At 43.6% G+C, this 24,061-nt stretch overlaps 1 protein-coding gene across 1 annotated transcript in view; it reads right to left on the bottom strand.

Annotated features, from left to right (window-relative positions):
* Window positions 1-24,061, bottom strand: part of SH2D4B (SH2 domain containing 4B) — an 88,485-nt gene that overhangs the window by 37,673 nt on the left and 26,751 nt on the right. Inside the window, exons 5-6 of the mRNA XM_073240042.1 lie at window positions 9,039-9,198; window positions 7,834-7,981 (exon numbers count right to left, since the gene is read on the bottom strand). Of these exons, the coding sequence (XP_073096143.1) occupies window positions 7,834-7,981; window positions 9,039-9,198 (308 nt within the window). The remainder of the gene's footprint in view (window positions 1-7,833; window positions 7,982-9,038; window positions 9,199-24,061) is intronic.

Below are 24,061 nucleotides of genomic sequence, written 5' to 3'. Positions count from 1 at the left end.
AGAACTGCCAGAAAGACTCCCCAGGACTGACAGGGGTAGTGGTGCCACCCAGGTAAGGTGTCCAAGGCCAGCCCAGGTCCCACAGGAGCCCCACCTCCCTGCTTCTCCCCTTCAGGGTGTTCTCTGACCCTCTCCTCTGAACCCTGCTGGCCAACACAATGCTTTTATTTTAGAATTGCATGACATTGCCTCACCAGAATAGAGTTAACAGGCTGATTTTATGTGGCTCAAACTGTTAATCCATTATAGACAAAGACACCATGCACAAAAACAATTTGCTGGGCTGTGCATCCCGCAGGACCCTGGTGGCAGGCCCCACTGTACAGAGGTCAGATATTTACTTAATCGTCCTGTTCCCATCTGCCCACCACCTGTTCTCTCCACTCAGCCTGATCCACTGAGCTCTGAACCCTTCCTTTTTAACTCCCTGTCCTTCTGGTCAGAGAGGGAATATAGTAGCCCGGAGTCTCAGCTCCATGCTTTACTGTCTCAGGGGCCTCCAAGTCCTGAACCTGAACCTGAGCCAGCTCACTGCCATCACCCCTCTTTCTGCAGGTGCCATGCTGAACTCCTCACCCCTCTCCCTATCTTCCAGCTTCCACACTTTTGTGGACATTTTCTCATGTGTTCTTCCCTCTTCTCATGTTCTCTCTTTTCAGTCCTTCACTACTATTTTAATGGATCAACTGGGGAAAAGGACATAACTGAGTTTTTAATCCCTCATTTTGAAAAAAGACAAGGTTTTTGTTTCTTCTCAAATGGCATAGATTGAGGACTTTTCTCCAATTCAAGGAGCAATTCCTAATTCCAAAGAATAGACAAACTCTAAGTTCCTAATGACCCATTCTCTCAGAGCTGGGAATTAAATGCTAAAGAAGTTAAGTGACTTCATCTAGTCATTTGCCAAATATTTACTGAGTATCTAGGAGCTCAGGCCTTTGCAGGCATGGGGAATAAGGCTGTGAGCAAAACAGGTACAGGCCCATTCTCTCCGAGCCTGCCTTCCGGTGGGGGAGAAACGTTAACCAAATGAAAATCAAGAAAGATCAGAAAATAATAAACAGGGCATGGAGAATTAAAACAAGGTAAGTGACAGAGAGAATCTAGAAGGCCACCTTGGACAATTGACCAGAAGTCCTCTCCAAAGGAGTAATGAGACCTGATGCCTGAACAGCAAGAAAGGGGCCAATAAGTGAGTATCAGGGAGAAGAAAACTCCAGGCAGAGGGAGAGGGAACCACCAGCCCAGTGGCCCTCATGCTGCAAATGGACTTAGCATGTTTGAGTATACAATTATCCCCTGTGGCTGGAGGAAAAAAGTCAGAATTGTATTTTTGATAAGTTTGAGATGCCATCCAACATCCAAGAGGCCTGTCATTGGAAAGGGATGCATGGCCTGCAGCTTAAGGGCGAGTTCAGGCTGAAGATACTGAAAGAGAAGTCATCTGCGTAGATGATGTTTCTCAGCCACGACATAATGCCATCCCTGAAAGAAAGAATGTAGGTGAAAAGAAGACAACCAGAGCATCTGGGAACACTTTCAGGAGAAAGAGGTGGAGCCAGAAAAGAAGACTGAGAAGGAAAGCTAAGGGGTCAGAGAAAAACCCAGAAGGGGTGATGTCTCTTGGGGGAGCCAAGAGAAAGGAACACTTCAAGTAAAGGGGAATGGTAAACTGAGCCGTGGGCTGCTGAGACACGGCTAAGATAAGGAGGGAAGCCATGAGGGACTGCCAACATGGCCATGGGACATGAGGGGAATGCCCTGGGGGTGGAGGGACGTGCGGGAGGCAGTGGAAATGACTGCAGATAGAACATGTCAGGACACTCCCTGTGAAAAGGAGAGCAGAGACAGGGACAGCTGGAGGGGAAGTTGGGTTAAGATAGAAATGGGAGGTTGATTGGTTTTAAGACAGGAAATTCCAGAGCAGAGAGTTAATGACTGATACCATACTGAACTCAAAGCCTGTCTGAGCAGAATAAGCTGAGGATTCCCTGAAAGCTGTAGTTCACCTTCATCAGTCACTAGCATCTCAGCAGAGCAAAAACCACTCTCTACCCTGTCACCACACTCCACAGTTTATGCAGTGGGTTTCCCACTCTTCTTCCAGGGCTCCATGATCTCTGACTGCATTCATTACCAGTCATTCAACACACATAGCACCAACGAAGCCAGTTTCCACCCAGCCACTTCACAGCTATCACTTATGAGGATCCCAGTTATACTGAACAAGGGCCCACCCAAAAGACCTCATTTTAATTCAATTGCCTCTTTAAAGACCTTAACTCTAAACATGCTCATGTTCTGAGATGAATTTTAGGGGGGCATGATTTAGCCCATACCAGACACTGCACCCCAGAAAAGGGTCATTTCTGACACTTAGCTTAGAGTCCTCCTTGTTCAGCCACATTGTGGCAAATGGCAGGGTCTCCTTCTTTGAGAGGACTGAATGATATTCCATTGTGTATACGGATGCCACATTTTTAAAAGTTCATTCATCAATGGACAGACATATAACTTATGTTTGGTGAAAGAGTACTAAGTTTAAGTTATGCAGAATGAAAACATGCTGGACATCTAAGGTACAGCATAGTTAATAATACACTGTATACTTGAGATTTGCCAAGAAAGTAGATCTTCAGTGTTCTCACCACAAAAAAGTTAATTAGATAAGGATGTGAATTTGTTAATTAGCTTGATTGATTAATCATCCACAATGTATAGGTATATCAAAACATTGTACACCAATATATACAATTTTGTCTGTTATACTTCAGTAAGGTTGAGGGGTGGTTATCCCTGAATAAATAAATGACAGTGCAACGTCCACTCAGTCCTCTTCTTCTAAGAGTGAACCACAGCCAAGGAGCCAGAAACTGCAGCAGCATCCATCTCAAAGGAATCAACCCTTTTTCTGGCAAGCCCCAACTGGCCACTTACTGCAACAAAGACAAGCTCTTCATGGGGATGGGAATGGCAAAGGAGAACTACGAATAAAGAACATTGCATCTTTCCTTCAGTGCTCTTGCTAAAATGACACAGCCCTCACAGCTAAAATTGCCTGAAAACTCTCATTGTCCTTGCTACCATCACAATTCTTTGGCCCATCTGTGATCACTGAAGAAAAGTCCATCTTTCTTAAGTTAAGCAGCTGAAGGCCAAGGCAGCCAAAAGGCAAATAAGCAAACACTCCCTGCCTGCCTGAGCAATCAACTGTCTTTTTCTGGCAAGACCCAAGCCCCATGAGCTGTCCAGCTTATTCAGCCCCCTTCTCCTGATAACCATGGGTAACAGCACACAGCAGGAGCCCACAGAGACCCGGATCCACCTCACCCCAGCAGAAGATACCACCGAGGCAGATGCTTTCACTGGAAGGCACAGTTGTTTGAGTTGTCAGTCTGGCCGCAGTAACACCACTGTGCTTTTTGAGAGGAAGCCCTCCAAAAGGCCAGAGCCAGGCTTGTGTCATTCATGCCTCCCTCCCAGCTCCCAGCATGGATCCAAGCAGACAGCAACTGTTGCATAAAGGGTGGCTGCAGGAGTGAGTGAATCAGTGAACCAATGAAGGGTTATGATGATCGTGAGAGGGAAAGGGGACACCACATCATATGTTCCTGTTGCTGCCTGACTTGTCCAGGAGAAACTCAGAGAGAGTCTACAGTTTTCAAGAGAGAGCTAAGGAGTGGAAAGTTTCCCACCATTTATCATCCTATTGGGAATAAGACAGGGATCATTTTTACAGTTCTAGAGGATGTCATTACGCGGCTAAAATGAACTCCAACCTAATGGGAGAGAAAAACAGAGACTGGCCTTGAATAGAAAATGGAGAAAATTTAAAGGACAGTTTAACTGTTTCAACTGTGTCTGTTCCTTACCAGGAGAACTGGGAGGAAGTAAAACTGGGAAGGAGGTGGGCACAGGAGGGAGATGTGGAAGTGGAGAGGGAAGTCACCTTAGGGAAAGGTCGCCAGAGGGAGAGAGAAGATCCTTGCTGTCCATGTTCTGCGGTCTTCAGTAGAGGAAGAAGCATCTAGGCAGCGTGATGAGTTAAGAAGGCAGGAAAAAAAGATGCAAATTTTATCTGGCCTCATGATCTCCTTTTTTTCTAAAGGAACATTTTTATATGTACGTAAATTGCTATCAAACGGTGCCAGCCACAACAGAATGGTTTTAAAAAACAGATTTCTAGCTGTCTGCTGCTTCTATTTTTAAGTTCCCTCGTTAACCCTACACAAGATTCTGGGATTTTTTTCCCCTTTTCTAAAAGGAATTTTTCACTGTCATCTTTCCTATGATCCTCAGCACAGCAGTCCCAAGCGAGCCCAGCCAAACCGCCACCACCCAGGCTCCTGGTCCAGGTTCTCCCCCGCCGCCACCAGCCCTCACCCCACCTTCCTTTTCTGGGTGGTAAAAAAAACCTCAGACCAGCCAGTCCAAGCTCATTCTCTCCCCTCTAGTCTGCTCCTCCTTCCATGGCAAAGGTGCTGCCATCTACCCATTCCCCAGCCTGGGGCTCAGACACCCTCGCCCTTTACCTTCTCTCATCCCAACACCTAACTGATGCCGAGCCTTGTTGTTTCATCACCACTGTTTCTCTGTGTCCATCCCCTTGTATCTCTATAGTCACAGACTCATCCTTTCCCACAGTGACCTTTGCTAAAATCTCCTAACTGTCCTTTCCCTCCCCGGAAACTTTCATCACTTGAATAACCACCAGTTATCCTCCCAAAGCTGGGTCCAACCACGTCCCTCAGCATGGAGAGCCTCACGTGTCTGCTTTGCCCACAGAGAACAGTGCACCTGCTCATGGAGCATCTGAGGGCTCCACCGCCTACCCTTCCAGGCTCTGCCCACATCTGGCTCCACCCATCATGTGCTTTTTTTCTCCCAGTCGACAGCAGGCCCTTGACCATTCCACATAGCTCTTTTCCATTTCCTGTCCTTGCTCACGCCCAAACTCGTAAAGGTACTCCTTTGACCTCCATGGTCACCCTGCAGGCATGGATGGGGCTGAGGACTGCTCATAGAGTTGTCACTCTCTCCCCTCAGCACCTGTTAGCTCTCTGAGAGTAGGGAATTAATTACTACCACCACCACCCACCCCCGGACAATCTGCACTTAGGTTCTCAGGGGGAAAAAAAAGTATTAAATTAACCAAATGTTCTTGGTACATTTCTGCACGCAAAGCTCACATTATGTTAGAACGTTGGTCAAAAAACACAATAAAAATTATCTAAACCAACCTCTAATCCCTTTAGCAAAGCTGTTTTAGTTATCTATTGCCAAGTGACAAACTACCAGCAAATTTGGTGCCTTAAAATAACAACCGTTTTATTTGCTAGTGATTCTGTAGGTTAATAAGTACGGCATGGCTTGGCTGGACAGCCCTTCTGCTCCACATGGTTTCAGCCAAGGTCAGTCACCTGACTGGAGCCCTTCACTGACAGAACCAAGAGGGCCTCACTGAGGGCCCGGTGCCTCCATGCTCCTCCACACTGGCTCCTTCTCTGCCTGGAGTCCTTGGGTTTCCTTTACAGCATGCCAGTCCGGAGAGGAGGGCTTCTCAAGACGCAGCTTCCAGAGGTGAGCATTGCAAGAAGGGGCAGAAACTGTCGATCTCTACAGCCTGTCTTCAGAATTGCAGAGTCATTTCTACTGCGTTCTTCAGATCAATGCTAGAGGCACAGGACAGAGCAGACTCAGACTCCACCTCTCCAAGGAAGTAGTGGCAAAGACTTTGCTGCCAGCCATCACTAATCCACCACAGAAACCTTTTTAGTACCATTGCAGCCCACACTTAACCATTTCCTGCAACACATAGCTATTCACAATACATGGGTAGTTCACTGACAGACAGCTCTGACAGGAAACCTCCCAGCTGCTCAGAAATGCAGGCATACCAAATCAGGATTACAAAGTGTATTAAAGTTTAAACACTGATATTTAAAACAAAAACAAAGACATTATTACCATGACCTTCTTTGGAAATAACATCAAAAGCCTGCACTGGGGCCCCTCAACGAACCTGAGGGCCCGGCCAGATGGCCCCAAATAACGGCTCCAAGAACCCAACACACAGCGCCCTGCAATTTATCATCACTCAGTCATCAAGATCATCAACCAAAAGTCTCCTCTGCACCCAATCCTGCTATAATCTCCTTGTGAACTGAGCCCCAGGGACCCAGCTCCACCGAGCCATGTTGCCATGAGCCTCTGGGACTCAGGCCACCTCTGGTGAAGAGGATGGCCAGAGATTAGAGCAGGTGTCTCTCGCTGTTAGAGATCTATAAAAAGTATTGATTTTCTTCCCCAGCAGACTTAAATAATCATATGCAAACTCCAACAATATAAACTGAATATTTCTCCATTACAGATTGGATTTTTGATACTATTATAGAGTTGTTCATTTCAACAGGTGTGATAATGGTGATTGTGGCTCTGCACAAAAATGTCCTTATTCATGGGAGACCACACGGAAGTACTTAGGGTTTGATCAGGAGTCAGCAAACTAAGGCTCCCAGGCCTATTTATTTATAGTTATATATTTATTGATCTCCTTATTTAACTTTCCCTTCAGTTACATACATTTTAAGGAGATTCTCTTGACTTTTGTAAGTGAAGCAATATTTACTCTCAAAACATTGCATTTAAAAAGAAATTTCAAACTTCATTAAAGTTGAAAGAAAAATAAAATGAATACAGTTAGAGCCCTATATCACACCATACTCCAAAGTGCAGGGAAACTAAGTGCAAAGAAATAAAAAATCATGGAAGGTATATAAAACAATACAGATTAATATTTTTATAAGCTTATGGTGGCACAGATCTTTCTAGGCATAAAATAAGTAACTTTTCAAAAGATTGAGATAGTTGACCAGTAAAATATTTAATCTTCTGTACATCTAAAATACTATAACCAAAATTAAGAGAAAAACAACAACACTAAGAAAAATATTTGCAACATAAATAATCTTAAGAGGCCACTATCCTCACTATCTAATCATTATGGGTGGGAAAGGTTTTTAAAAAATTTTAATGGGCAAATTCTATGAATATACAATTCACAAAACACAACTGTTGGGATTCAGCATAATTATTATTTTCTCATCTTGCTTATATGTGTTTTCTGAGTTTTCTACCCCCAAAACAATGTACTATTTCTGTAGCAAAAAAAAAAAAATCTCAAATAGGGACCAGGAAAAAAATTTGTTTCAGGCAATCTAATCATCTTACCAGAGGATTATAAACCTCTTTTACCAGCTCCAAACTCTCATAGAATGAGTAGGTATGCAAAGTTATCAACAACTCCCTACCCAGGGCCAGAAAATGTGCATTTTTCATCTCCTTAAAACCTCTAAAAACCTCAAGTTGGGTGTTGTTATTACCCTACTATTACAAACAAGAAAGTAAAGCCTCAGGGAAGTTCAGCAAGCTTCCCAAGGTCACACAGCAGTATGCAGTAGTGTTGGAACTGATTTCCCGGCTGGTCTGACCACAAACTCAGCACTTTCCAGGCCTCCTTTCAGGACCTTTACTTTAGGAGGCAGAAGGCCTGAGTTCTGGTCCTGGCTCTGTCCTCAACTACACATGGCCTTGTGGCCAAGTCTCTTGTCATATAGCCAAGCCTCTCACCTTGTCTGACCCTCAGCTGCCTCATCTGTACGAGAAGTGGATTTGCCCAAATGATGCAGCGAATTCCTTCCTGCTCAGACATGCCAGATTTCTGTTCTCACAAAGCATTCAGTACCAACCAATGGCAAAGGACTGGTCCATATCAGAGATAGGCCCCAGTAGCCCGGGAGCTAGGTAGCTGCACACGGATGCCCCACAGCTCACCTTGAATTCCTCATGGATGCGCTCCTCCAGGACTTTGGCTGCCTTGCGGTCCTCCATCTCCACCTTCCACTTCTCCGCGAGGATGCGGGCTTTCTCATTGGCCAGAGCATCCCGAAACTTCTTGGTGATCTCTGCCTCCTTCTGTCTCCTTCCAAGAGAACACCAGCAGGTATGAGCTCCTGTGGGAAACTGAAGGACCATGCAGCAGCAGAACTTCACATAAAAACTACAAGCAATCTTTCTTGATCTATCAGAATGGCAAATAGCTAAAGTTAACAAACCCAATATTGGTAAAGGTGGGGAGAAATAGTCAGTCTCCTGTATAGGAGTGTAAATCAGCAGGATTATTCTGGAAGCCAGGAAAAAGAGACTCAGAAATCCTATTTCTCACTCAAGTGTATAAAGGTAGAAGATGTTCAGCAGATGATTTTTATGACATAGCAAATGGCAAACAGCCTAAATGTCTGTCAACAGGACCAATAAAATTGGGTTCCTTGTGTAATGGAATATGATATAGTAATCTTAAATAACATTGTGGATCTATATTAATCTATTTATCAAGGTGTGAATAAAAATTTACAAAGTATGTATGTATTGCTTAAATGCTCATTGTGGTTATCGGTGTTGGGTTGTTAACAATTTTACAATTAAAACATTGTCATTAAAAATTGGGAGAAAACTGTTGGACTCAGCTTCATACAAATTTCCAAGTTTGGTGAAAAAATGTTAATATTTATTTATGAAAAAAGTCTGACTGCACATCTCACTGGGGGCTCAGCTGTCCATCTTGTGTGGGAAGGCAGGTAACACGAAGAGGAACAAGTAGATAACAAAGGTGAACCCAAACTGTTACACTGTCCTGGGGACAACTCAGTGAAGGAAAAAGTGAAAGCATGTCATATATATTACTCAGTGAGTCCTCAGTGAATCCAAACTACATCCAAATGGAAAGGGTGTTGCTATGCCCACAGCACAGATGTGAAAACTGAGGCCCTAGATCAGCTGGCTACTAACTGGGGGAGCCAGGATTTGAACCCACAAGGTCAACCTGATACAGGACTCTGATGCTCTGCTCACTTAACCTTAGCAGCCAGCCAGATGCCTGGCAGCTCCTCCCTCCCACCAACAAGCTACTGTCCTTCAGCTGGAGCCCATCCCAAGGCAACATGTTAAGGCCCCCCCCCACACCCATCTGCTCCTCTCACCAGAGCTCCTCAGCCTCCCTCTGTGCTTGCAGCCGCGCCCTCTCTGCGATCAGCTCCTCTGAGATCTCTTCATAGGGCCTGTCGCCAGGGCCCTCTCCCATGATCCAGACCCAGACTTCGCCATCCGCCCCCAGGAGCCACTGGATATGCTTGTCACTTGCTGCCACACAACCGAAGGAGGAACAAGGAAGGAAGAAGAAAGAGGTCTGAATTCTAAAATGTAAGAAAGGGTCTAGGTTGGCTGATGGTGCACAGCCATCACACCCCCTCTGTTCATCATTATCATCTACAGAAAGACTCCAGAGATTCAGCAGCCTGCATTCAGGTCCACCTGCATCTCTCCCTCCGAGTCTCCCTAGGGTGCCACCCAGCAGCTAAGCCCGCGTGTTGGAGCTGGTGCCCAAAGCTGGAGCTAGTGCCCAAGGCCAGGTGCCTCTGAGATCAACAGAAAGTGCATCCATGACAGGACAGCACTCCTGAAGGAAGGGACTTGTGTCACTCCCAGACCAAGGCTGTTAGGAGCCAGGGATCCTTCTCCGCACTCTCTCTCTCCTGTCCACTGGCTGGAAAGGTGGAGGTGCAAGATGAAGCTGCTAGGCCCTGAGTCTCCCTGACCCATGGCAGCCTGTAACATGAGTAAGAAATAAACCTGTGTTGTACTAAGCTACTGAGATTTCTCAGTTTGCCTGCCGCGACAGACGGCATTGATTGCCATGAAGAAAATGGAAGTTCATCCCCAGAGCAGGATGCTGCTGAAACAGAAACACAACCTATGCATCACTGGGTGGCAAGGGATGTTCAGCAGGCTGAATGGCTGAAGATCCATGTTATGCAAGGGCAAAACATTAGGTAAAATTGTCAGATGCTATAACGTAAAAGGCAGACCCTTATGCCTTCTGAACTTGTCACTCTAAGGGGAAAGATTGGAAAATAGAACATTGATTGTGTTGTTTGCTAGCAGCTGTGTCTGATAAGGTGTCAAGAGAAAGGAATGCATTCAGGAAGGAACTAGGTGCTTTGCAAGCCAAAATAAAAGGGAATAGAGAGAACATAGAAAGTTGGGGCTTTTTAGGACTGGAAAAAGCACTCCCTTCTAAGGCCCAAACTGCAAGAGATAGGATTTTTTAAAGTTTAACGTTGACAGTATTCAGTAAAACTTTCAGGTGACTAAAGTGACCTGGGCACAGAGTACTGGGTGGCCCTCAGCATGGGCCCCATGGGCACCCAGCCACAGGGAGCAAGCACTCTGCAACTGTGCTCCTGTGCTCATCCAAGGTCGTGCTTCCCAGAGGTAGCTCCCAGCCTGGGACTGAGCGTGGCAGCTCATTCCTGAGAGATACCACACTCCTCCGATGGGCAACCTCCCTGAAGCCTAGAGAAACCCTCCTCAGACTGCACAGCTGCCCAGAACACCTCCACCCAGCCTGCCTTCACCACCTCCTTCCTCAAGGTCAGACTTGCACAGTGGTGTCACAGATGTTCCTGAATAAACCCTGGTATGTTCCCATCCTCCACTCTGCTCCTCAGATGAGCCAGGCTAACACAAGCACATGGAGAGTGCAACCTCTCACACTTATTTTTCTAAGTGTCTGAGGTAGATGCCCTTGAGCTGAAAGGCAGAGACATGGGGAAAGAGGCAAAGCAGCACAGTCAGCTTTTGAAATATGTCCAGAAAAGAATCTCAAGTGTTGTTACTAGGACTTGGACGCAAACACATCAGAAGCCTCCTAGGTTTCTGAGTCTGGACTTAAAAAGACTTCAGTAACCCATGCATACCTAACCTCAATGAATAGGCAGCAGGCTTCAAAGGCTCTACTGGTCCGAGGAGGCTGTGGACCTCCACACTCACTCCAGATGAAGCCAAGGGGAACAGTGAGCCTGCAGGAGCCTCCTTGAGGGCACAGTCAGCGTCCACCCCACACGGCCCTCCCCAGGCAGGGCAGGGGCCTTCACAGAGATGGGCCTCTAGGGCCTCAGGAATGCATAAACTCGTGTCTCAGTGGGGTGCACATTCTCCCCTTTGCCCCAGTGGATATTCCAACCCTGCTCCACCACTGGTATTGCATTTTTAAGGTGGGGGTACTCAGATGGCACATCTCTTTAGCACATCCAGACCTCATAGTGACCCATGCAGAACCCCTGCAGACTGGATTTGGGCTGCATGCAGTGACAGGGTGAGACTTGAGTGTGTCTCCCTTACATAGATGGTGAGTGCAGTATCACAGAGAAAGAGAGCAAAATGTGTGAGTGGGCAGAATGATTTGTGACAGCAACCATAATATGTCCAGCACCTCATTTATTCTCCATGAGTCCACCAGACAACTACTTTTCCCAGCTTCCCTCAGTCCCATTGGGCCACATGACTGAATGTGTCTATGGATGTCAGGGGAAGTGATTTGTACCACTTTCAGACCGATGCTTTTGTAGCTGATTTGTTTTTTCCACATTCTGCCTCTTAGCCACCCAGCTAGGAATAGGTGACTCCAAGATGGTAGAATTGCTACAAAAAAGCAGACTGATCAACAAGTCAAGGTTTGAAAGCAAGTCACACAGAAGAGCGACCCAATCCAAATCAAGCTGTGATGTAATCAAGAAATAAACCTTCCCTATATAAACTCACTGCAACTTCAGGGCTTATCTGTTCCAGAAGTCAGCATTAATTTCCCTGACTAATATAGAAGGTACTGTTATTTTGCTGCATGTTAAAAGCAACATAGTAATACAGAAACACAGGTTTAATTATGATTGATAGAAGCAGGGAGGCAACCACTATTAGAATTATACAACTTTCAAAGTAATAGTGGGAAAAAGTAAATGATAAGAGGCTTACCAATCCTGCAAAAACATGTATAGGGAAGAGAGAAAACAATAAAAAATGGGTAGCTATCACAGCAGACACTGTCAGTTATCTACCCACTATCCATTCCAGCCCACCTTTCTCCCTTATCAGAAACCCCCAATTTGCTCAGGGAGTAACAGAGGTCTCTTAGTTTCAGGAGAGGCAAGTTTCTACCCCAGCTTCAACGACAAATAAAATGGGTCTAAAGCTCCATGTAATATTATTCTCCTTGGTAAGTGATCAGTTCAAGAGTGACCAGCTGTCCTGATTTCTGACAGAGTAGATATAGGCAGAAGTCCCAGTGATGTGCTTTCCTTCTCCAAACAAAAGGTGAAGACTCCATGGGAGAAACCCCTTCACCCTTTGCTCTTTTGCCTCATCTCCTTCTTCTTTCCCGGAATAAAGAAGTGATGCCAGGAGTTGCTGGAAGACTTTTGCAACCATGAGGAAGAGGGCTACATGCTAAGGATAAGTAAGCAGAAAGATCAAGTGAGCAGCTAAAACAATACTACCCATTGCAGTACACCTCCAGATTTCTCATGATTTGAAGAAAATAAGGACTTTTGAGGAATAAAGTTCTATGATAATTAAATGAAATATAACAATTAAAATATGAAATATTTAATTAAGCAATTTTTCATTGTGTATTCTGTTACAGTCAAGCACATCACTGATTGGTACAAGTAACAAACACAAGACACACAGAAGCCTTAAGCCCTAAGCATGTTCGTTGACACAAATATGTGAACAGAATTAATTCTATTAGAAGTGTGAGACTGTCAGATATGATAAAAAATAAAATACAACTGTGCATTATTTAGATAAAAGCCATATTTAAGAAAAGGAAAAGGTTAAAAATAAATAGCTAGGCAACCGCAAACATGCAAAGGCAAGCAGAAAGAAAGCAACTGTGGCGATGTCAGAGAAGGAAAGTTCAAGGACAAGTGTGTTAAATAAGACCAAGGATATTATGTGATAACAAAAGACACAACCCGGAAAGAGATGTAACAGTCACAAACCTTGATACAACATAGAGCATGGCAGACAACTACTTAAAACAGAGTCTCCTCACAATGCAAGGAGAATTTGAAAATGTATATATTCATGGTAGGGAGTTTCCTTGTATTTATTTCAGAAGTTGGTGGATTCAAATAGGTTTTAAAAATTAACAACACAGAGGATTTGAATAGCATAATCAACAAATTTCACTGAACACGTGTAGAACTTTAGTCCTCAAACATTGAGAATATATTTTTTTCTTTTGATGAAAAAAATTGTATAAGCCATGTTCTCTAATAATAATACAAAAATTAGAGATCAGTAGGGGGGGATTGCCATTAAAGATACTAAATACTGAATCATAAAGAAAATATGTCCTTGATTACCTATGAATCTTAGAGGAAATCAAAATTGAAATTACATATTATGTAGGGTAGAAAATGCAGCAATATATATATATATAATACATATATATGGTCATAGGTAACAGTGAGCTCAAAAAAAAATTATAGGCTTAAGGGCCTTTCTTTTTGATGCCCTCATGAAGATACACCTCTCTTCTCCAAACACTTAACAATAATAGATAGAAAATAACATGAAAAAATGCATAGGAATACAAGAAATGCCTCCACAGAATCTATACCAGACAGAAGTGAACACTGAGAGGGACAGAAGCCTCGGGCTTCCATGTGGGTCCCAAAGCAAATAGTGGTCACCAGGAATGTGTGACTCCTACAGGGAAAAGGGGAACAAAAGTTCTCAAGGTGAGACAGGAACCTGAAAAAGATCATTACTGAAGCCAGATGCTGACAATATGCTTGGCCACTTCAAGAAACACCAAGAAGTCTGCCATGGGTGCAGCGGCGTGGGGGAGCTAGCAGTGAAGCTGGAGACACTGCAAGCCCAGGCATGCCAGGTGCTGGCAGCCCTGATAAGGACTTGGGTTTTATTCAGGGTGAGATGACAGGTCATTAGAAAGGCAGAGTGGGGAAAGTGATGCAATCACACTTATATTTCAAAATGTTCTCTCTGCCTGCTGCATGGAAAACAGATGGGGAACCAGAAAGCCTGTAGGCCATTTAACATTTGGAATAGTCCTGGTGAAAGACAGCCATTTCTTAGACGAAGTGGTACTGCTGGGGGAGGCATAAAGAGGTTAAAATTTAGGGTATATTCTGAAGGAAAAGGCAGGATGTGCTTAAATTTTGGATATGAATTGTGAAAAAAAATGAGAACAAGAAAATTCAGATACTCCAGCTGAAGCAATGGATAAATGGTCATATTCCTGAAATGGATAACACAGAAGAACCAGCGTGGGGATATCAGTGCGCCTGTTTCAGCCAAATTAAGTTTGAGATGCTTATTAGATATCCAATAGGGAACTGAATAAAATAAGAGTCCAGAGGAGAAGCTGGAACTCACATATAAATTTCTGGAGTCATCAGTGTATGGATATGTAAAGCCACAAAAGTGACTGAGAGCAGGAAGAGAGTGAGTGGAGAAGAGAAGAGGTCCGAGCGCAGAGGCCTAGGACACGCCAACACTCAGGCAGGAGGAAAACCCCCAGAGCAGAAAAGGACAGAGACTCATGTGAGGCTGGAGAATAACCAAAGGAGAATGATGTCCAGGACGTCGAGGGGAGAAAGAATTTCAGGAATTAGGACAAGACCAACTGTGTCAAAGGCTGCTAACAGGTGGATGGATTGAAGATTGGGCACTGAGCCCTGTCCTCCGCAACGTGGAGGTCACTGGTGATATGGACAAAAGTGGTTTCATGAGTTTGTGAAAAATATATTTGGGAACTTTTAGAGTGAAATATAAAAGCATACCTTTCATTACAACTTTGGCAAAGGAAAGAATTCCTTCTACAGGAAACATAAGAAGAATAAACTATATGAGACAATGTTGGTACATTTGAATACAGATTAAAGCTTAAAATTTCTATGCAAAAAAAAAAAAACACACCATAAAGGCAATTAAAAATCAAGCCACCAAGTAAGAGAAGATATTTGAATACACATAACTACCATATGATTACAACAATTAATAAAAGCAATAGTAACAGCTAACATCTACAGACAGCTTATCTGCTAAACACGGTTCAACATGTTTTATATGCATTAACTTATTAATGTCTAGAACAATCTTTCTCCACTGGGGCCCTGTGAGAAAAATAAGCCCTATAAAACGTAATTTGAATGATGATTTTTCTCAGTTCACCCAAGGATGGTCTATAGATAGCACCAGCTTACATATACTGCAGAAAAGTTAACTCATTACATGCAATGTATCCTGTAGGGAAGCCATTATCAAATAATTTGCTCTCGGGCCCACTTTACATTATTTGAAAATATTGAGTATCTCAGAGAGCTTTTGTTTATGTGAATCATATCTACCAATGTTTACCATATTCAAAATTAAAACAGAGAATTTTTTATATTTATTTTTAAAATGGCAAATCTGTTATACACTAACATACATAACTTTTTATGAAAAAAGATTTCAAGACTTACTATAGAGTTACAGATAGTATCATGCTTAGGGTAGATACACACATGGGTGAAACAGAATAGAGCCCAAACATAGACCCACACATATATGTCAATTGCTTTCAACAAGAGTGTCAAGGTAATGCAATGGAAAAAGGATTTTTTTCCAGCAAATAGAACCTGGACCTTTACTTTGCACACCATATATATGTTCACATTTTAGCAGTGAAGGAGTGGGAAATGTAATATCATCCCCTTATTTTCCAATCTCCCTAAATAGAAAGGGTGTTCAGGTGCTGGGAAGCCCAAGCCATAAATGCCCACTCCATTGTCTGACTTAGGTTTCCTCTGAGACCCACTGTAGGGTCACTGCCTCCAGAAATGGCCCTGGAAGATTTCCCTTCTCATTGACTCCTCCTCTGCACTCACATGGCACCAACTCTTCCATTCCTTAAAACCACTTTTTTCTTTTGAAGTTTTCATGGCAGTGTGTTTCTATATCAGAGACAGAGTGACTGGTAGTTCCTGAGATGCAGAATTTCCAGTTTTAAAACCAGGGAAGTCTGGGTCAATCAAAATAAGATGGTTCACCCAGGATAGAGATATTCTCAGTTTACCCATCATATCCCACTTCACTTTTAGCTCTCCTCCTAACTGAAAGGCAGCAGCCTTGCCTTCTCCTTGACCCCAGCCTCTTTGCTCACAGATGGGAAGCAGAGCTGGGCCAACCAGATGCCCCCTGAAGAGAATCTAACCTGAGAAACAGAATGAGTGCGAATGGCTCTCGGAGGGGAAAGGCCACCTGGATTCAGATGTGGGCTAGCACAAGGGGACTGTGTTTGCAGGTGAACAGCACTGCAACCTGGACCTCCTGGAGCAGTTGCACTGAGAGAAGCACCAACAGGAAACCAGGAGAAAAACAACTCTAGATGCAGACAGCTTTCTGATTCCAGACCATACTTGCTATTCTTGGATTCTGGGGGATAGGCTGGAAGAATCCTTACCTAGCATGGCCTTACCAAAGTGTCTGGCTACCCCAGCCAGATTGAGGGGACTAATAAGCAAACTCCTAACATCTCTCACAGTGGAGGCACACTGCATACAGTAGGTGTTTACTACATACAGGTAGAATCACTAACAGGCTGTGATGGTTAATTTTATGTGTCACTGTGGCTAGGCTATGTGCCCAATTGTTTGGTCAAACATGAGCCTAGATATTGCTGTGAAGACAGTTTGTAGATGTGATTAATATGTGCAGTTGGTTGGCTTTAAGTGAAGCAGATTGCCCTCCATAAGTGGCAGACCTCATCCAATCAGTTAAAAGTTTTAAAAGCAAAAAACTGAGGTCTCCCAAGAAGAAAGAATTCTGCCTCAAGATGGAAACAGAAATCCTGCCTGAGTTTCCAGCTTGCTGGCCTACCCTACAGATTTTGGATCTGCCAGCCCCCACAATCATGTAAGCCAATTCCTTAAAATAAATCTAGATAGATAGATGGATGGATAATAAATAGGTATCTCCTAAGGGCAAGACCACTTCTGATAAAACCGTGCTTTCCAACAAATCCAACAGGAAGGTAGCTGCCCCAAAAGCTAGTGTGTTCCCTTAACATAGATACTTTTGGTTTTAAGTTACAAATTTTAATCTTGGATAAAACAGAAAAAAACTCCACTAGACACACAAGAGATGTGATTATACTAATGTTTATCAGGTGCTTGAACATGCAAGGCTCTACTAGACCATCTCATTTCTCTTACCCACAGATCTGGGTTATAGGTTCTAGTATCATCACCCCCCAGGTACCTAAGAGGACACTGAGGTTCAGGAAGGCTTGAGTAATTTGCGAAGTTCAAATTAGTAAGTAGAAATCAGCCACCTTAAGGAGTGGTCAGAGCCAAAATTTGAACCCAGGCTCTCCGACCATCATACACACTGCTTCTGGCACAAAGGATATGAAGGCCAGCATGGTGTGGGCATAAGGTACATCATCAAGAATGCCAGGCTGCCTTATGCTGTACTCAGAACTGTCCTCACTGTGAGTGTGCAACACAAATATGGAGTCGGGTCACACTAAACCAGCTTCCCCTCACTCCCTCCAGCCTCGTGACTGTCAAATGGCTGCTAAAACGGTTCACCACGCTCCAGGCCACGTCTCAGACAGAAGCCTCCACCTCTCTTGTGAGAAGAAGGGACAAATCCAGTATCTTCCACCAGGACCACAATGTTCCGTATGTATTAGGACTTGGTGTAATTACCACTGGGAAATCCACAATGCCCCACCTTAAACCCAACTCCCTCCAGTCCTGAGACACAGCCCAGTCAAAGTGCCAGGGAGGGTCTCTGGGCCCTGCTCTTACTCCTGCTCCCTGCCAGCTCAGTTTGCTCTAGAACATCTGAGGCACAAACAATTTAATCTGTAAAATGAAGGGGTGCACACAGTGGGGGGCAGGGACCAGAAGTCCTAATCTTTAGCATCTCCAAGAGTCCAACTGTGAAAACCCAGTCACAGTAGCCAGCACATAAACATATGAGGAAATGACAGCATAAAAAGAAATGATGTCCATGTGCATACAGTGAGACAACGAATTTGACCGGATCTGTACTGTTGGAACTCAACCAGGAGTTGGGAGGGGTGCAAGTTGTAGCGATCCAAAATCTTACGACTATAGACTATCTACGGTTAAAAGAACATATGGGATGTGAACAGATCCCAGAAATGGGTTGCTTTGTGTGATTTCTCTCAGACTGTTCAAGTACAGTTGGACAATATCCATCATATCATAGACTAATTTTCACAAATGCCTAGGGGCCTAAATGGTTTTCTTGGCTTCACTGGAGATGGATGGTAATTATAGATTTGCTTTGTTTATGTCACCGTATTCCTATTATGTTAATATGTGTGTGCAAATTAGTTAGTAGTTTAAAACCTATACATACTTAAGGTACTCTACAAGAAGATATGTCAAAGAAATAATCAATCCTCCCATGTTTCCTTCCATATGCTACATCTGTAGCTTTTCTTCTTTCTTCCTAATTACAACCCTTAAATAGAATTCGTGCCTCATATCGAATTTACCGAGTATCATCATCATTCCTCCAGGTGGTAAAGATACCTCGAGACAAGTGCTGGGCATAGAAGCCACAGGGCATAAATCTGCAAAGAAGTAAAAAGCTAACCTTTTCACACAATATGGCTTTTCTCTCACTTACCAACTTTACATCTCCCTGTATGGCCCCGGAAGATGACTGGTTAGCCAGAGACAGGTAAGATTCCTCAAGGGAGGAACAACCTAAGACAGGCACAGTCGCAGGGGGGCCATCAGGTGAGAAATTGGGGAACAACAGTGGTGAAGCTTAGAACCTCACCCCGCCCCCCCGTTTTGAGAGAAAGCTTCTGCATCCATGGATGTTTTATTGCCCTTGTCTAGCTTGGATTAGCACATAGTCTACAGGCACACACCTGATCATCTACAATTGCTCTCTTACAACACTAAACTATGTTTTCTACCTTTATCTTGCATCTACATACCACTTCAGCAGTTTATAAAAAATAAAAATAATAGAGGGGGCGGAGCCAAGATGGTGGCGTGAGTAGAGCAGTGGAAATCTCCTTCCAAAAACACATAGAGCTATGAAAATATAACAAAGAAAAATCTTCCTAAAATAGAGACCACAGGACACAGGACAACATCCAGACCACATCCACACCTGCAAGAACCCAGCGCCTTGCGAAGGGGGTAAGATACAAGCCCCGGCCCGGCGGGACCCAAGCGCCCCTCCCCCCGGCTCCCGGCCAGTGGAAAGAAACCGGAGTGGTTTTTTTTTTTTGGCGAGTGCTTTTTGGAAGCCTTAAAGGGACAGGAACCCCGTTGCTAGGGAGGCAGGGTGGCGGGACCGGTGAGCGGGTGCCTGGGACCGGCACTTGAGGACGGAGGAAATCGCGCATTTTTCCCTTTTTTTTCTCTTTTTGGCGAGTGCTTTTTGGAAGCCTTAAAGGGACAGGGACCCCGGTGCTAGGGAGGCAGGGCGGCGGGACTGGTGAGCAGGTGCCTGAGACCGGTGCCTGAGGACAAAGAATATCCCGCGTTTTTCCCTGCGGGACCGGTGGGCGGGTGCCTGAGACTGGCACTTGAGGACGGAGGAAATCGCGCGTTTTTCCCCTTTTTTTCCCTCTTTTTGGCGAGTGCTTCTTGGAAGCCTTAAAGGGACAGGAACCCCGGTGCTAGGGAGGCAGGGCGGTGGGACTGGTGAGAGGGTGCCTGGGACCGTAGCCTGAGGACAAAGAATATCCCGTGTTTTCCCCTGCGGGACCGGTGGGCAGGTACCTGAGACAGGCACCTGAGGACAGAGGAAATCGCATGTTTTTCCCCTTCTTTTTTTTCTCTTTTTGGCGAGTGCTTTTTGGAAGCCTTAAAGGGACAGGGACCCTGGTGCTAGGGAGGCAGGGTAGCAGGACCAGTGAGCGGGTGCCTGGGACCGGCGCCTGAGGAGAAAAAAAAAATCAAGTGTTTTTTCCTTTTTTTTTTTTTTCTGTTCCCTCTCTCATTGTTCCTTTGGTTGTTTTGGTTTGGAGAGTGCTTTTTGGAAGTCTTAAAGGGGCAGGACAGGTCACTTAGACCAGAGGCAGGGAATCTGGGGATCTCTGGGCACTCCAACCCCTGGGCAGCAGGGAGCACAGAGGCTCCTTATGGAGATAAATAGCCTCCCAGCCACTCCCCATCCAACGGGGCTGCACCATTTTGGAGGAGCAGCCCCAGCCAGGCCACGCCCACAGCAACAGTGGAGATAAACCCCATAGCAACCGGGCAGGAAGCAGAAGCCCTGTCTGCACACAGCTGCCCAGCACAAGACACTAGAGGTCGCTATTCTCCCAGGTGAGGAAGGCCACAAACCAACAAGAAGGGAAGCTCTTCCAGCGGTCACTTGTACCAGCTCTGCACACTATCTCTATTACCATGAAAAGACAAAACTACAGGCAGACAAAGATCACAGAGACAACACCTGAGAAGGAGACAGACCTAACCAGTCTTCCTGAAAAAGAATTCAAAATAAAAATCATGAAAATGCTGACAGAGATGCAGAGAAAAATGCAAGAGCAGTGGGATGAAGTCCGGAGGGAGATCACAGATGTCAGGAAGGAGATCACAGAAGTGAAACAATCCCTGGAAGGATTTATAAGCAGAATGGATAAGATGCAAGAGGCCATTGAAGGAATAGAAGCCAGAGAACAGGAACGTATAGAAGCTGACATAGAGAGAGATAAAAGGATCTCCAGGAATGAAACAACACTAAGAGAACTATGTGACCAAGCCAAAAGGAATAATATTCATATTATAGGGGTACCAGAAGAAGAAGAAAGAGGAAAAGGGATAGAAAATCTCTTTGAAGAAATAATTGCTGAAAACTTCCCAAAACTGGGGGAGGAAATAATCAAACAGACCATGGAATTACACAGAACCCCCAACAGAAAGGATCCAAGGAGAACAACACCAAGACACATAGTAATTAAAATGGCAAGGATCAAGGACAAGGAAAGAGTTTTAAAGGCAGCTAGAGAGAAAAAGGTCACCTATAAAGGAAAACCAATCAGGCTAACATCAGACTTCTCAACAGAAACCCTACAGGCCAGAAGAGAATGGCATGATATACTTAATGCAATGAAACAGAAGGGCCTTGAACCAAGGATACTGTATCCAGCACGACTATCATTTAAATATGATGGTGGGATCAAACAATTCCCAGACAAGCAAAAGCTGAGGGAATTTGCTTCCCACAAACCACCTCTACAGGGCATCCTACAGGGACTGCTCTAGATGGGAGCACCCCTAAAAATAGCACAGAACAAAACACACAACATATGAAGAATGGAGGAGGAGGAATAAGAAGGGAGAGAAGAAAAGACTCTCCAGACAGTGTATATAACAGCTCAATAAGCGAGCTAAGTTAGGCAGTAAGATACTAAAGAAGCTAACCTTGAACCTTTGGTAACCACGAATCTAAAGCCTGCAATGGCAATAAGTACATATCTTTCAATAGTCACCCTAAATGTAAATGGACTTAATGCACCAATCAAAAGACATAGAGTAATAGAATGGATAAAAAAGCAAGACCCATCTATATGCTGCTTACAAGAAACTCACCTTAAACCCAAAGATAAGCATAGACTAAAAGTCAAGGGATGGAAAAACATATTTCAGGCAAACAACAGTGAGAAGAAAGCAGGGGTTGCAGTACTAATATCAGACAAAATAGACTTCAAAACAAAGAAAGTAACAAGAGATAAAGAAGGACACTACATAATGATAAAGGGCTCAGTCCAACAAGAGGATATAACCATTCTAAATATATATGCACCCAATACAGGAGCACCAGCATATGTGAAGCAAATACTAACAGAACTAAAGAGGGAAATAGACTGCAATGCATTCATTTTAGGAGACTTCAACACACCACTCACCCCGAAGGATAGATCCACCAGGCAGAAAATAAGTAAGGACACAGAGGCACTGAACAATACCCTAGAACAGATGGACCTAATAGACATCTATAGAACTCTACATCCAAAAGCAACAGGATATACATTCTTCTCAAGTGCACATGGAACATTCTCCAGAATAGACCACATACTAGCTCACAAAAAGAGCCTCAGTAAATTCCAAAATATTGAAATTCTACCAACCAATTTTTCAGACCACCAAGGTATAAAACTAGAAATAAATTCTACAAAGAAAACAAAAAGGCTCACAAACACATGGAGGCTTAACAACATGCTACTAAATAATCAATGGATTAATGAACAAATCAAAATAGAGATCAAGGAATATATAGAAACAAATGACAACAACAACACTAAGCCCCAACTTCTGTGGGACGCAGCGAAAGCAGTCTTAAGAGGAAAGTATATAGCGATCCAGGCACACTTGAAGAAGGAAGAACAATCCCAAATGAATAGTCTAACATCACAATTATCAAAACTGGAAAAAGAAGAACAAATGAGGCCTAAAGTCAGCAGAAGGAGGGACATAATAAAGATCAGTGAAGAAATAAACAAAATTGAGAAGAATAAAACAGTAGCAAAAATCAACGAAACCAAGAGCTGGTTCTTTGAGAAAATAAACAAAATAGATAAGCCTCTAGCCCAACTTCTTAAGAGAAAAAGAGAATCAACACAAATCAACATAATCAGAAATGAGAATGGAAAAATCACGACAGACTCCACAGAAATACAAAGAATTATTAAAGACTACTATGAAAACCTATATGCCAACAAGCTGGAAAACCTAGAAGAAATGGACAACTTCCTAGAAAAATACAACCTCCCAAGACTGACCAAGGAAGAAACACAAAAGTTAAACAAACCAATTACAAGCAAAGAAATTGGTAATCAATTACGAGCAAAGAAACGGTAATCAAAAAACTACCCAAGAACAAAACCCCGGGGCCGGACGGATTTACCTCGGAATTTTATCAGACACACAGAGAAGACATAATACCCATTCTCCTTAAAGTGTTCCAAAAAATAGAAGAAGAGGGAATACTCCCAAACTCATTCTATGAAGCCAACATCACCCTAATACCAAAACCAGGCAAAGACCCCACCAAAAAAGAAAATTACAGACCAATATCCCTGATGAATGTAGATGCAAAAATACTCAATAAAATATTAGCAAACAGAATTCAACAGTATATCAAAAGGATCATACACCATGACCAAGTGGGATTCATCGCAGGGATGCAAGCTTGGCACAACATTCGAAAATCCATCAACATCATCCACCACATCAACAAGAAGAAAGACAAAAACCACATGATCATCTCCATAGATGCTGAAAAAGCATTTGACAAAATTCAACATCCATTCATGATAAAAACTCTCAGCAAAATGGGAATAGAGGGCAAGTACCTCAACATAATAAAGGCCATATATGATAAACCCACAGCCAGCATTATACTGAACAGCGAGAAGCTGAAAGCATTTCCTCTGAGATCGGGAACCAGACAGGGATGCCCACTCTCCCCACTGTTATTTAACATAGTACTGGAGGTCCTAGCCACGGCAATCAGACAAAACAAAGAAATACAAGGAATCCAGATTGGTAAAGAAGAAGTTAAACTGTCACTATTTGCAGATGATATGATACTGTACATAAAAAACCCTAAAGAATCCACTCCAAAACTACTAGAACTGATATCGGAATACAGCAAAGTTGCAGGATACAAAATTAACACACAGAAATCTGTAGCTTTCCTATACACTAACAATGAATCAATAGAAAGAGAAATCAGGTAAACAATTCCATTCACCATTGCATCAAAAAGAATAAAATACCTAGGAATAAACCTAACCAAAGAAGTGAAAGACTTATACTCTGAAAACTACAAGTCACTCTTAAGAGAAATTAAAGGGGACACTAATAAATGGAAACTCATCCCATGCTCATGGCTAGGAAGAATTAATATCGTCAAAATGGCCATCCTGCCCAAAGCAATATACAGATTTGATGCAATCCCTCTCAAATTACCAGCAACATTCTTCAATGAATTGGAACAAATAATTCAAAAATTCATATGGAAACACCAAAGACCCCGAATAGCCAAAGCAATCCTGAAAAAGAAGAATAAAGTAGGGGGGATCTCACTCCCCAACTTCAAGCTCTACTACAAAGCCATAGTAATCAAGACAATTTGGTACTGGCAC

This window comes from Manis javanica, chromosome 7 (genome assembly GCF_040802235.1).
Source record: "Manis javanica isolate MJ-LG chromosome 7, MJ_LKY, whole genome shotgun sequence".
NCBI classification, from domain to species: domain Eukaryota; kingdom Metazoa; phylum Chordata; class Mammalia; order Pholidota; family Manidae; genus Manis; species Manis javanica.
This window is presented reverse-complemented; position numbering and strand designations above follow the sequence as displayed.